Here is a 13,048-nt window from a genome sequence, read left to right as displayed (position 1 = left end):
GTAGTTGTAACATACGAAGACAACACTACAAATATACTTACATATGAATTCAAAGGATTAAGTGTTTGGACAGTGCCCAGGCTTTTCCCAGCATAAAAGGGAACCATCAAATATACCACAGGATCAGACTGTAAATAGAGAACAAAACCAAACTGCATCAACTGCTGATACTGTTAAAAATTGCCAGACCCCTGCAGTCTCTCTACTGCACCTTCAAACTTTATTTAGAAGATAGACATTTCAGGTTAGTCATTTATACAGCAGTAAAACTGGAGGATTGGGATAACAACCTTGAATTTTATAGCCAAGCAGAAAGACTAATGAACCAATGGAAACAATAGAAAGATCAGAAAAGTAATTTACCAGATGTTCTGGGCATCCGAGCCTCATGGCCCCTGGGATTCTCCAGACATTGGCCAGGATTCTCATAGCACTTACGCCGACGTACGCCGCGTAAGTGTAAATGTGCGCCGTCGTATCTATGCGCGCTGTGCCCATAGAACTAGATACGCCTGAAAAAAGGCTTCCTCCGACCGACGTAACTTTCCTATGCCGGCATATATCTTGGGCGCATATTTACGCTGGCCGCCTCATTGCTAATATGCAAATGAGTGACATACGCAGATTCACGAACGTACTTGCGTCCGGCGCATTCATATACACGGTTTACGCAAATCGAACGTTCGGCGTAAAGTTAAGCCTCATAAAGCAGGTGCAAGTCATGTTAAGGTATGGACCAGGGAACAGCCGTTGTATTTTACGTCGTTTACGTAGTAGTACGTGAATAGGGCTGGGCGTAGATTACGTTCACGTCGTAGGCAGTGATTCGACGTATCTTAGGGAGTATTTCCAACGCGATTCTGAGCATGCGCACTGGGATGGTTCCACGGGACCGCGCATGCGCTGTTCGGCCCATCATTTGCATGGGGTCACGCTTCATTTAAATGGATCACGCCCACTTCCACCTACTTTGAATTGGACCAGCTTACCTCGAAGAATTTACGTTACGCTGGTGCAACGTTGGGAGCAAGTGCTTTGTGAATACTCTGCTTGCCTCTCTGTTACGTCGGCGTAGCGCATACGAGATGCGCTACGCCGGCAGAAATATGCGCCGATGTATCTGATTCCGGACCCATATATTTATTTTATTCCAGACGGCCTATAAACTTACAAGTAAACTGGACCATTGTCGCTATGATAGTAATACAGGAGCAGATTAGACACTGACAAAAGCATACTTGTCAATTTTCAAAGGATCACTACCATGTGTTATTAGACTTAACGAATACCATCTTTTGATTTTTCACCATGTTGGCAATAGCAATTAGAAGCCAAGAGACCCTGGCAACATACACCAATATACTTACTTTGCAGAAAAACAGGTAAAGTAGTTCCATTATTCCAGACTCCTCCTTCTGCAGCCGCCAAGCTTTATGAAATTCTGCAGCCCTTACAATGACTTGCTCTTCTGTGTCCGCTCCTACTGAATACCCCTAGAAACACATTACAGTACTCATTTGGGTGTACCTCTATCTAAAGATACAAAGCTTAAAATGTCATGCATCAGTACATCACGGGACACAGAGCACCAGTAATTCCTACATTGGTTATGGGCCACCTTCGGGTAATGGACACTGGCATAATCAAGACCAGAAGTCCCCCCTCTATATAACCCCTCCCACATGGGGAGTACCTCAGTTTTATCACCAGTGTCCAAGGTGTTGGTCACTTAGTCACATTATGCTCCCCAAAAGGGCCCTAGCCAGGGCCAGGGAACTATACAATCGGATCCATTCAAAAAGTCAAAACAAGGCAAAAGTGGATGGTACCCAAGCCTCAATACCAAAGAACAAGGTTATGCCTGCAACGCTTTTAGGAGAGCTGGGCCCTGGGATCCAGTGCCTTGGTCACATTGCTATACCACAGGTTGGTCTGGTGGGGCGCTATACAGGTCCAAGGCAGTGGACAGTAATAAATTAAAGGGGATCCCATCCTTGAAGGTCTGGCATGACTCCAAGCCCACCATGGTGGGTGAAGACTGGGTAATTGATAATTCCGGTAGTACCCTACGGCGGGAATGGCAAGTTAAGAAGATCCTTTGTGGGCTTCTTTTATTGAATCTTGCCTGTATTTTCTCCTACCAGTAGAGGGTGTGAAGTAGCATACCTGGTGTCAGAATCCCATGCCTCCCTGGTTTAAAGGTCTGTCAGTAGCACTTGGAGTTCTGCCTCTCTCTCTCAGTTCGTCAGCCACCTGAGGGGGGGAATTTGGGGTTCCATCAGCAGTGAGACCTCTCCCTCTCACCCAGGATCATCAAGTGGATCTCCGTTTCTCTTCTTATAAGAAAAGACACTGCAGGGGGTGGGGAGCGGCCCTGCCGGTGTGCAAATGGATCAGCGCGCACGTTGCCCTACGGCGCAGGCGCGAACCGGCAATTGTTATAAACTCAAGCCGTGTTAGTACAGGTTGCACAGACCGAGAGACAGATACTTTTTTACAGGGCATGCAAGGGTTGGGGTTGCTGGGGACAGGCATTTTTTCAAGGCTCATCTGTTCAGCATCTGAGCTGTGGCATTTGATAGCAGCATATTAAAATTGCTAAAACTGAGCTCAGCAATAGATGCATAGTAATTAGTACCTCTGCTTTATGCCTAGGACTATGTATTTCTGAAGGAGAGGGGCAGAAACGGGGAGAAGGGGTGCAAAAGCGCAGCGGTCAGGTCCCTAGTCGCAACTCCACAGCACCTGCTTCCCCTGTAAGCCCTGAAACAGTTGACCAAGCTGAACCCTTGTCAGGCTTTCTAGCTACCTCCAACACTTCAGCCTCTGCATATGTCACTAACGATGACTTGACTACAATTCTGGCTGGTTTGATCGCATCCACCTCCCAGTCTGCGGATCAGGAGTGGGTAGAGGATTCTGATGTGCCTTTAGAGGACCCATTGGAAGGGCATGAGGATGGTTCCACATTAGAGGGCTCAGCCCCGGAGGAAGCATTCGCAACCTCACAGTCTCAAAAGGTTCTTAATTCAATCGCTCACTGAGACAGTGCATATTGGTTATAAGTTGCCCCTAACATAGTCGGCTGAGGCCCCCCCTTTGCTCTCTGGGTTTTCCAAGGCCTCCCCAAGGAGCACATGCTTTTCCTAGGCACCCGTTGCTAAAACAGCTTATTTATGCGGACTGGGAATACCCAGACAGGCATTTTATTCCTCCTAAGAGATTCTCTCAGATTCATCCTATGGAGGAGAAATTTACTAAGAAATGGAGTGTGCCAGCAGTAGATGCTGTTTCTTCCTTGAATAATAGTTTTACTTGTTCAGACGACAATGTTCAGGTGTTTAACGATCCAGCGGACAAAAAACTGGAGTCATTGCTTAAAGCCTCATTTGCTATGGCTGGTGCAGTTGCAGAGCCTGAGATAGCAGCTATTGGCGTCTGTCAATTCCTTAAGGTGAAACAGGCCATCAGAGGGGAAGAGGTCCCGGACCTTCCTGAGGCCCTTTGTTTTGCAGTTGACGCCATTAAGGATTCCATCCATCAGACGTCACGTCTCGCTCGTCTGCTGATAAACATGCGAAGAATGCTATGGCTTAAAAAGGTAGAACCTTAAAAAGTAAACCCATGATTCAAAAAAAGAAAAAACCTTCAAGACAAAGGCATAATCAGCTAGTTTTCATAGCATACTAGCTGATTATGTTTTACTTGCCTCCATTCGAAGCCCCTGCAGCAGTCCACGTCTCCCCCTCTGGCCGCTAACATGTTGTGCCGTAGTGACTTCCGGATCTCGCAGCTCCGGAGCTGTGATTGGCCGGAGCCGCGATAATGGCACAGTACAACTGAAGCAATAGCACAGTGCCATTACTTCAGTTGGCTTAAGTGCGCATGTGCCGCATGACGTCGGCACATGCAAATACAGGGATATCTCCTAAACCATGCAGGTTTAGGAGATATCCTTTTTAGCTACAGGTAAGCCTTAATATAGGCTTACCTGTAACATCAAGTTGTAAACAAGGGTTTGCAGTTTGCAGGAGCCTGGCAGGGGCAGGGCCATCTTTATAGTTTCTCTAGGTTACAAGCTAGTTTCGGGAACTTCCTCTGACTCGTTTTCTAAAATCGAGCGTTTCCAAGCATCCGATAAAAAGGGGCTTCATTGCTTCAAGCACTAGACCAGTTGCCGTCTCAAGGGGTGATCATAGAGACCCCCTCAAGAGAACAAGGAATCGGATTTTACTCAAATCTCTTTATGGTACCCTAACCAAATGGACGTGTCAAACCCATTCTGGATCTCAAGGGTCTGAACTGATTTCTAAACATCTGCTCCTTTCGCATGGAATCAATTCGGTCAGTGGTGTCCTCCCTCCGGGGAGGAGAGTTCTTAGCGTCAATAGATATCAAGGACGCATATCTCCATGTTCCAATTATCCCTGCTCACCAGAAGTTCCTGCGGTTCGCAGTAGAGCAGCAACACTTTTAGTGTGGCCTTGCCCTTCAGTTTGGTCACTGCACCACAAGTGTTTACAAATGTCCTGGCTCCGCTGTTAGCAAGACTTAGAGCCTAGGATATAGTGGTAAAGGCATGCATAGATGACCTATTACTGATCGATCAGATCATAAAGGGTCTGGATCTGAGTGTAGCCAGCATGGACGGGTATCTGGAGCATCTGGGTTGGATTATCAACCTAGAAAAAACATCCTTACGGACAGTAAAAAGACTGGAGTACTTGGATCTGGTGGTAGACATAGCCCACAAGGTGGTGTTCTTACCCCAGGCAAAAGTCTGCGCAATAAGAGATCAGATGCACACAGTCAGGAGAAGCAGTCCCTTATGCTCAGTTCCATTCAAGACTGTTGCAAAACAGTATCCTGTCTGCCTGGAGCAGGAGAAGCCAGGACTTAGATTGTCCAATGCATTTGGACTCCAAGCATACGCCAAAGTCTCAAGCGGTGGCTAACCGAGAATTTACAGAAGGGGAAAACCTTCATAACAATCACTTGGAAAATAGTGATTACCGATGCCAGCCTTGTAGGCTAGGGAGCAATACTAGAAAAGAATGCTGTTCAAGGGAAATGGTCAGTCTGAGAAGACCTTGCCCATCAACATTTTAAAAATGGGGCTTGGTCGGGCAAACTTCTGAGATACCCTGTCAGGATTCAGCCCGACAATGCCACGGCAGTGGCCTATATCAATCACCAGGGCGGCACCAAGGGTCGGGTGGCCCAGAAAGAGGTAGACCATATTCTGGTTTGGGCAGAACATGTTTCTTGCCTATCTGCAGTGTTCATCCCAGGGGTAGAAAATTGGCAGATGGACTTCTTAAGCCGCCTGCCATTGCTCAAAGGGGAATAGTCCCCACACCCAGATGTCTTTCTGGCCATTTGCTGGAGATGGGGTACCCCGGACGTGGATCTTTTTGCATCCAGGTTCAACACCAAATTAGGCAAGTTTGTGTCCCGAACAAGGGACCCACTCGCTTGAGGGACAGATGCATTGGTAACCCCTTGGGATCAGTTTTCTCCGATTTATGCGTTCCCTCCAGTTCAGTTGCTTCTGCTGCGCAGGATCAAAGGGGAACAGAAACAAGTGATCCTAGTGGCCCCGGCATAGCCCAGGAGGTCCTGGTATGCAGAGATTGTAAAGATGGCAGTGACAGATCCTTAGGTTCTATCAGCTCACCAGGATCTGCTGTCACAAGGGCGGTATTCCACTGTCTTACATGCGCTGAATTTGGCGTTTTGGCTGTTGAGGGCCTTGTTCTAAAAGATCAGGGGCTTTCAGGCTCAGTGGTAACCACCCTGATTAATGCTAGGAAGCCAGCTCCTAGAGCTATCTACTATAGGGTCTGGAAGGCCTAAGTTTCTTGGTGTGAAAACAAGGGATGGCATCCCCGTAAATATCGCATAAGCAGGATTCTAGATTTTCTACAGTTGGGAGTAGAAATTAAGCTAGCCTTGAGTACTATTAAAAGTAAAGTCTCAGCTTTGTCAGTTTTCCAAAAAGCTCTTGCTTCTCACGCCCTAGTACAGGCCTTTATGCAAGGTGAAACACACATGAATCCACAGATCAAGTCGCCGATCTGCCCATGGGATCAGAATCTGGTATTGTCAGTCCTTCAGGAGCATCCCTCTGAGCCATTGTGCGAGGCCCCGTTACCCATGGTCACATGGAAGCTAGTATTTTTGGTTGTGGTAACTTCCGCAAGAAGAGTCTCGAAGTTTGCAGCATTATCTTGCAGAGAACCATTTCTGATAGTTCATAAAGACCAGGTGGTATTGCGTCCCCGGCCATCTTTTCTGCCTATAGTATCCAGTTTTCATTTTAACCAGGATATTTTGCTGCCTTCATTTTATCCAGAGACAAATTTGGCAGTGGAAGAGTCATTTCATTCTCTCGATGTAGTAAGAGCAGTTAGCTTCTATTTGGAAGCAACTGCTCAGATTCAGAAAACGGATGTGTTGTTCGTGTTGCCAAGAGGCCCCAGGAGGGGACAGGCAGCATCCAAGTCGACCATCTCTAGATGGGTTCATCAGATTATTACTCAAGCTTATGATTTACAAGGGAAAGTTCCACCTTTCAGTCTTAGAGCGTACTCCACCAGGACAGTTAGCACTTCTTGGGCAGTGCATCACCAGGCCTCCATAGCTCAAGTGTGCAAAGCCACAACTTGGTCATCTGTTCAAACATTCACAACATTTTACAGAGTGAATGTGTGTCAGGAGGATGCCGCATTTGGGCGCAGTGTTTTGCAGGTGGCAGTATAGGTCCTCATGTCTGACAGAGGTCTGCTTTGTTTGTTGGAGTCTCCCTTCCCTCAGATGGCATTGCTTTGGCACATCCAATGTGGTAATTACTGGTGTCCTGTGATGTACTGTAAAGAAATATAATTTTTATAACAGCTTACCTGTAAAATCCTTTTCTTGAAGTTACAGCACGGGACACAGAGGTCCCTCCCCTCTTTTGGGATTATTATATATTGCTGTGCTACAAAACCGAGGTACTCCCCATGCAGGAGGGGGTTCGAGGGGAACTTACGGTCTTGATTATGCCAGTGTCCATTACCTGAAGGTGGCCCATAACCCATGATCGCTCCCCGGAGCTGAAGCACGGGGAGAGCCGTATGTAAACACGGCTTCCCCGTGCTTCACTGTGGCGGCGTATCGATCTAGTGATCCCTTTTATAAGGGAGACTTGATCGATGACGTCAGTCCTACAGCCACACCCCCCTACAGTTGTAAAAATACACTAGGTGAACCCTAACTCCTACAGCGCCCCCTGTGGTTAACTCCCAAACTGCAACTGTCATTTTCACAAACAATGCAATTTAAATGCATTTTTTGATGTGAAAATGACAATGGTCCCAAAAATGTGTCAAAATTGTCCGAAGTGTCCGCCATAATGTCACAGTCACGAAAAAAATCGCTGATCGCCGCCAATAGTATTAAAAAAAAAATAATTAATAAAAATGTAATAAAACTATCCCCTATTTTGTAAACGCTATAAATTTTGCGCAAACCAATCGATAAACGCTTATTGCGATTTTTTTTACCAAAAATAGGTAGAAAAAGACGTTTCGGCCTAAACTGAGGAAAGAAAAAAGTTTTATATATGTTTTTGGGGGATATTTATTATAGCAAAAGGTAAAAAATATTGAATTTTTTTCAAAATTGTCGCTCTATTTTTGTTTATAGCGCAAAAATAAAAACCGCAGAGGTGATCAAACACCACCAAAAGAAAGCTCTATTTGTGGGGAAAAAAGGACGCCAATTTTGTTTGGGAGCCATGTCGCACGACCGCGCAATTGTCTGTTAAAGCGACGCAGTGCCGAATCGCAAAACCTGGCCTGGGCATTTAGCTGCAAAATGGTCCGGGGCTTAAGAAAAGGATTTTACAGGTAAGCTGTTATAAATTAGGTCACTTGGCTTGTTTCAAACAGTATCCACAACTGTGTTAATAAAACTTGTTAGTTTATAAAAAAAAAAAGATGAAGATCAGTTTTTGGAAGTGATGACCTAAAGGACAAGGCCACCAAGTACATACAATTGTCACTCTATATTGTTTAGTAGCATGACATTTTCTTGTCAAAAATGTTAATTAGTAAGAAAGGAAACAGATTGTAAGGCAAGACGTCCCCCCACCAAGTTCAAAGAATTTTCTTTTATGTATATACAAGACCTTCAGCAAGATTTTCTTATCCTGGATTTCAGTACACAGAAGTGGTCGCTTGTTGCTCAACTCTTTCATTGGCTCTGCATCAAACAGTATCCTCTCCATACTGCTTGAAAGAAGGCCCCCAGAGCACTGTGGAGGTTGAAAAAAGGGACTAAGTGTAAACTTGAATATCGCTACAGCCAAACAAATACAGAGGAAAGACATTTATTCTCACCATATGGTTAAGTATTCCTGCATCAGAGTACATCAGAGGTAGCTCAGGAAACAACTTCTGCACCAAAGTGCTCAATTGTACCTTAAGAAATATACATACATTTAGATGAAGGGAAAAAAACATCCATCAAGTCCTACAAGTTTGAAAACTGAAAAGGCTAGTGTCTTTTTTCTATCGCAGTTTTATTTCCCCTTGATAATTTTGAAATGTTTGTGGCGAATAGGGTTAGGCTCTGGCATAATTGTACCAAAAGCATAGGGTGAACAGGATGGAGCAATTGAAAACCTCAGGAGGGTTGTGTTTTGATTATTCCCATACGTACAGATACAATATATGTTTAGTTAGCTTGCACTGTTGTACTCTGAGAAAAGGGACTTTTTTTTTACTCCATGTTTTGCTATTAAGATCTCAGTAAATGTCTGATATTTGCTTTTATCTACTGCCCATTTTTTTTGCTTAACGTGTACTTTTTGTAGCAGGGTGAATTTGAGGGAGGTCTTGAACTTTGACTTGATTAGTGTCGTTCAAGTAGATCTCCATCTCTCGAAGGTTGCCTACCCCTGAGGATTATCTCCTGAAGAGACTCACTGCTTCTACCGAGTAGAATTTCTATGATTAACCACTAGGAATAGTGTAAAACGCGTCAGTAGTCCGGTCTGCTGTGATTTGTAGTGCTGCTGTGATTTTACAATAAAGGCAACTTTTCGCTTTGAGTGCGGTTGTCCAGAAAGACATTTTCTTTTTCTGCCTTGCTTGATGGATTGCCTGCACCCGGGGTTTCTGTGAGGAGGATCATTGCAAGTACACACTTCACCTGGAGCGGCTATCCTTCCTTCCCTATTAGAATTTCTTTTCAATATCTGTTTGATTTTTGGGATGTGCTGACCTTTCTCTTTGGATACCGTTTGTGGCAAAGTTCAACTCTACCCATCCTTGAATATGTTTCTTCCTGTCCAGGTGGGTGTAGAAAAAAAACTTCTCCCTAGGGCAGTGACGGCGAACCTTGGCAGCCCAAAGGTTTTGTAACTATATTTCCCAAATGGACTACAGGTGAATGTCGAAAAATTTAAATATCATGCAATTTAAAAGGTGAAACCAATATATGAGATAGACTCATTACATGCAAAGCAAGATAGTTCAATCCGTGATTTGTCATAATTGTGATGATTATGGCTTACAGCTCAACAATGCACAACAATGCAGAAGAGCTAAAGGCCGCTATTGAAGCATCATGGTCTTCCATAACACCTCAGCAGTGCCACAGGCTGATGGCTTCCATGCCACGTAGCATTGAGGCAGTAATTGCTGCAAAAGAGGCCCAAACCAAGTACGTAATACATATGCATGCTTATACTTTTCAGAGGTCCGATATTGTTCCATGTACAATCCTTGTTTTATTAATTGCATGTAATATTCTAATTTTCTGAGATTGTGGATTTGGGGTTCTCATGAGCTGTAAGCCATAGTCATCACAATTATGACAAATCACGGCTTGAACTATCTTGCTTTGCATGTAATGAGTATATCACAGGGGTTGACAAATTTGCTTGGAATCTAGGAGCCAGCTAAAAAAGTTAGGAGCCAGAAAACGCGCCCTGTCCTGACGAGCTTGCGCGCAGAAGCGAACACATACGTGAGCAGCGACCGCATATGTAGACGGTGTTCAAACCACATATGTAAGGTATCGCTGCGATTGGTAGAGCGAGAGCAATAATTCTAGCCCTAGACCCTTCTCTGTAACTCAAAACATGCAACCTGTAGAGTTTTTTAAACGTCGCCTACGGAGATTTTAAAGGGTAAAAATTTGACGCCATTCCACGAGCGGACGTAATTTTGAAGCGTGACATGTTGGGTATCAATTTACGTGGCGTAACATTATCTTTCATATTATTAAAAATGGGGATAACTTTACTGTTGTCTTATTTTTTTATTTAAAAAAGTGTAATTTTTTCCCCAAAAAAGTGCGCTTGCAAGACCGCTGCGCAAATACGGCATGACAAAGTATTGCAACGATCGCCATTTTATTCTCTAGGGTGTTAGGATAAAAAATATATATAAATGTTTGGGGGTTCTAATTAGAGGGAAGAAGATAGCAGTGCAAATAGTGAAAAATTACATTAGAATTGCTGTTTAACTTGTAATGCTTAACTTGTAATACCAACGGCCACCACCAGATGGCGCCAGCTTACACATCTGGTGGTAATAACTTGTAATACCAACGGCTCACCACCAGATGGTGCCAGCTCACAAAAAAAAAAAGGACCCTATTTCTAGTCGCCATGGCGACCTGGCGCCCGGGATTTGTCGAGCCCTGGTATATCATATATATTAGTTTCACCTTTTAAGTTGCATTAGTGAAATAAATGAACTTTTGCACGATATTCTAATTTTTCCAGTTTCACCTGTATATAAAAGACAACAGCTGCACTAGTGCAGTGCTGTCTGATCTGCAGCTTTACCCTGTGTTCTGATGCTGTGCCTGTATCTGATCCAGTAATTAACCCAGCTTTCTGACCACGCTGATGTCTCCAGTCCTGACCTTTGGCTTGCCTTGACCTTAATTAAACCTGCCTGTCTGCCCAATTTCCTGTCGCCAAACCCAGATTGCACTCTGACCATTCTTCGCCTGCTGTTTATGATAGACTGATCCTCCATGTATGACCTGGCTTGTCTGACTCTGCTCCAATCTTTCTGCTTCCAGCCTGTGTAGCTCCAGTACTACCGTCCTGCATCTACAACATACCTGCATCCGCTGTTTCTGCTACCTTCTGCTGTGCAGCAATCCAGTCTGGTCCTGCTACTACTCAGCTGCCACTACCAACAGAGGACATTGCAGGCGCTTTTACCTCACCGTGCTCTCGTGGCCACTGTTGATACTCCAGTGGTCCTTGAGTCGGGGCTGTTCGAGAGGTCTCCCTCTACTCGGCAGGCTCTCCTAGACAGTACGTAACACCTAGGCTATGCAGAGGTAAATCTTGCAGCGAGTTGCAAACTGCAAGTTGGGTTTGAGTTCAAGGTTTTGGGGTTTTTAGGTTTTCAGCAGTCTGCTCTCTTTTGGTGAATCACAGAGATGGCAGTATGATATGACATCCACCTTTGCCTTTACCACCAGGGGTCACTTATTACACCCATCCTTTTGAATGTCACATCTGTCTATTATGCAAGCTTTAAAAGTTATTTATTGGAATTTCTCCAGAAATATAAGCCACAACTAATCAACAGATCCAACTGGTTTTAAAGCAGCTTTTTTTTCAAGCAGGGTGCCTTGACAAAATGCCCAAAAAGAAAAACCAGCCCAAAATGGTATACAAGCCAGCAGGAGGATGAGGCCTGACTTTTAGTTATACAAAGCCACAGGTTTTCATTGTATACCTTTACATCCTTCCAGGTACCTGTGTCCTAACAGCCAATGATGTCATCAGTTGATAAGGACATTGGATGCCTAAACAGCATCCTTGTTTGGCCTCCCTGCCTGGGAGAAGAGAAACAATGGAAAACTAGTCAGTACCAGTGTGCAGAGATGTATTTGCTTTCGAAGAGTAAATCGCCGCTAACGTTATTTGTCCTACCAGTGTGGAGGTTGCGGTGTTATGTTAAATTACATTTTAGAATGGAGTGCCTAGAGACTATGCATAATTTTAAAGGGTGCCTTGACTGAAAAAATAGGATTTTTTGTACTCACCGTAAAAGCCTTTTCTCTGACGTCCATGGATGGACACGGCTCCTTAAGTCTTGACAAGTGGGACGTCCTCAAGCAGTGTCAAAACGAGGGGTGGGAAATATATCAGTAAAACCAATTTTAACTTCACCCCAAAACAAGCAGAGCTCCTCAAACGGAGGAGATGCAACTTCAAACGGCCGCCTGCAAACACTAGCGGGCGAAAAAAAGCACCAGAAGATGCACTCACAGCAACCATGTAAATTCTGGAAAGGCTGTGAACGGACGACCAAGTCGCTGCCTCGCACACCTGAGACCGACGCATGCTGTCGGACCGGAAAAGGGGGGCCCGCCCCTTAAGAACACAGGCCTGTATGACAGCCTACCTGATCCACCGAGAAATGGTGGGAAACGAGATTGTCAGTCCCCTTTTGTGGACCAGACACCGACACAAAAGAGTCAGATCTTCCGAAACGGAGCCGTAGCAGGCTAGTATACCCGCAAAGTGCGTACCACGCCTAAAGTATGAAAGGCAACCTCCATAGGATGCGGCGGCCGAGGACAGAAGTAGGATGTGAGAAACAATGTCCTTATTCTGGCGAAAAAGCCGAAACCACCTTCGGAAGAAGGGAAGGTTGCGGACGCACCACCACCTAAGGCTATGAAGGATCAAACATGGCGGCTTTCAAGACAAGGGCGCCAACTCAGAAACCCCTCTAACAGAAGTAAAAGCCACTTAAAGGGGCCACTTCTGAGATAGTGTCAAGAGAAAATCTCTCTGATGTTTCCAAAAGGAAGATTCCAGAAGAACCGAGAGCGCCAGAGTCAAAACTCATGGGGGAAAAGATGGGCCGGGGGGTATAGGACAAGCCCCCTCCACAAAAAAGGTACCCACCAGGGAACGGCCGCAAAAAGGCCACTGAAAGAACACAGCCAAGGCTAAAATCTGCCCCCAAATGGTGCTCTAAGCTAAATATTTGATCCACCAAGCTGTAAAAACAGCAGG

At 45.0% G+C, this 13,048-nt stretch overlaps 1 protein-coding gene across 5 annotated transcripts in view; it reads right to left on the bottom strand.

The window, feature by feature from the left end:
• STK31 (serine/threonine kinase 31) overlaps positions 1-13,048 on the bottom strand; it is a 369,252-nt gene that overhangs the window by 27,822 nt on the left and 328,382 nt on the right. For all 5 annotated transcript variants that reach the window (XM_040352870.1, XM_040352874.1, XM_040352872.1 and 2 more), the window contains 4 exons: positions 8,385-8,465; positions 8,174-8,299; positions 1,368-1,493; positions 42-128 (listed from right to left, as the gene is read on the bottom strand). In XM_040352870.1, the coding sequence (XP_040208804.1) occupies positions 42-128; positions 1,368-1,493; positions 8,174-8,299; positions 8,385-8,465 (420 nt within the window). The remainder of the gene's footprint in view (positions 1-41; positions 129-1,367; positions 1,494-8,173; positions 8,300-8,384; positions 8,466-13,048) is intronic.

Source organism: Rana temporaria, chromosome 5, assembly GCF_905171775.1.
Source record: "Rana temporaria chromosome 5, aRanTem1.1, whole genome shotgun sequence".
NCBI lineage: Eukaryota > Metazoa > Chordata > Amphibia > Anura > Ranidae > Rana > Rana temporaria.
This window is presented reverse-complemented; position numbering and strand designations above follow the sequence as displayed.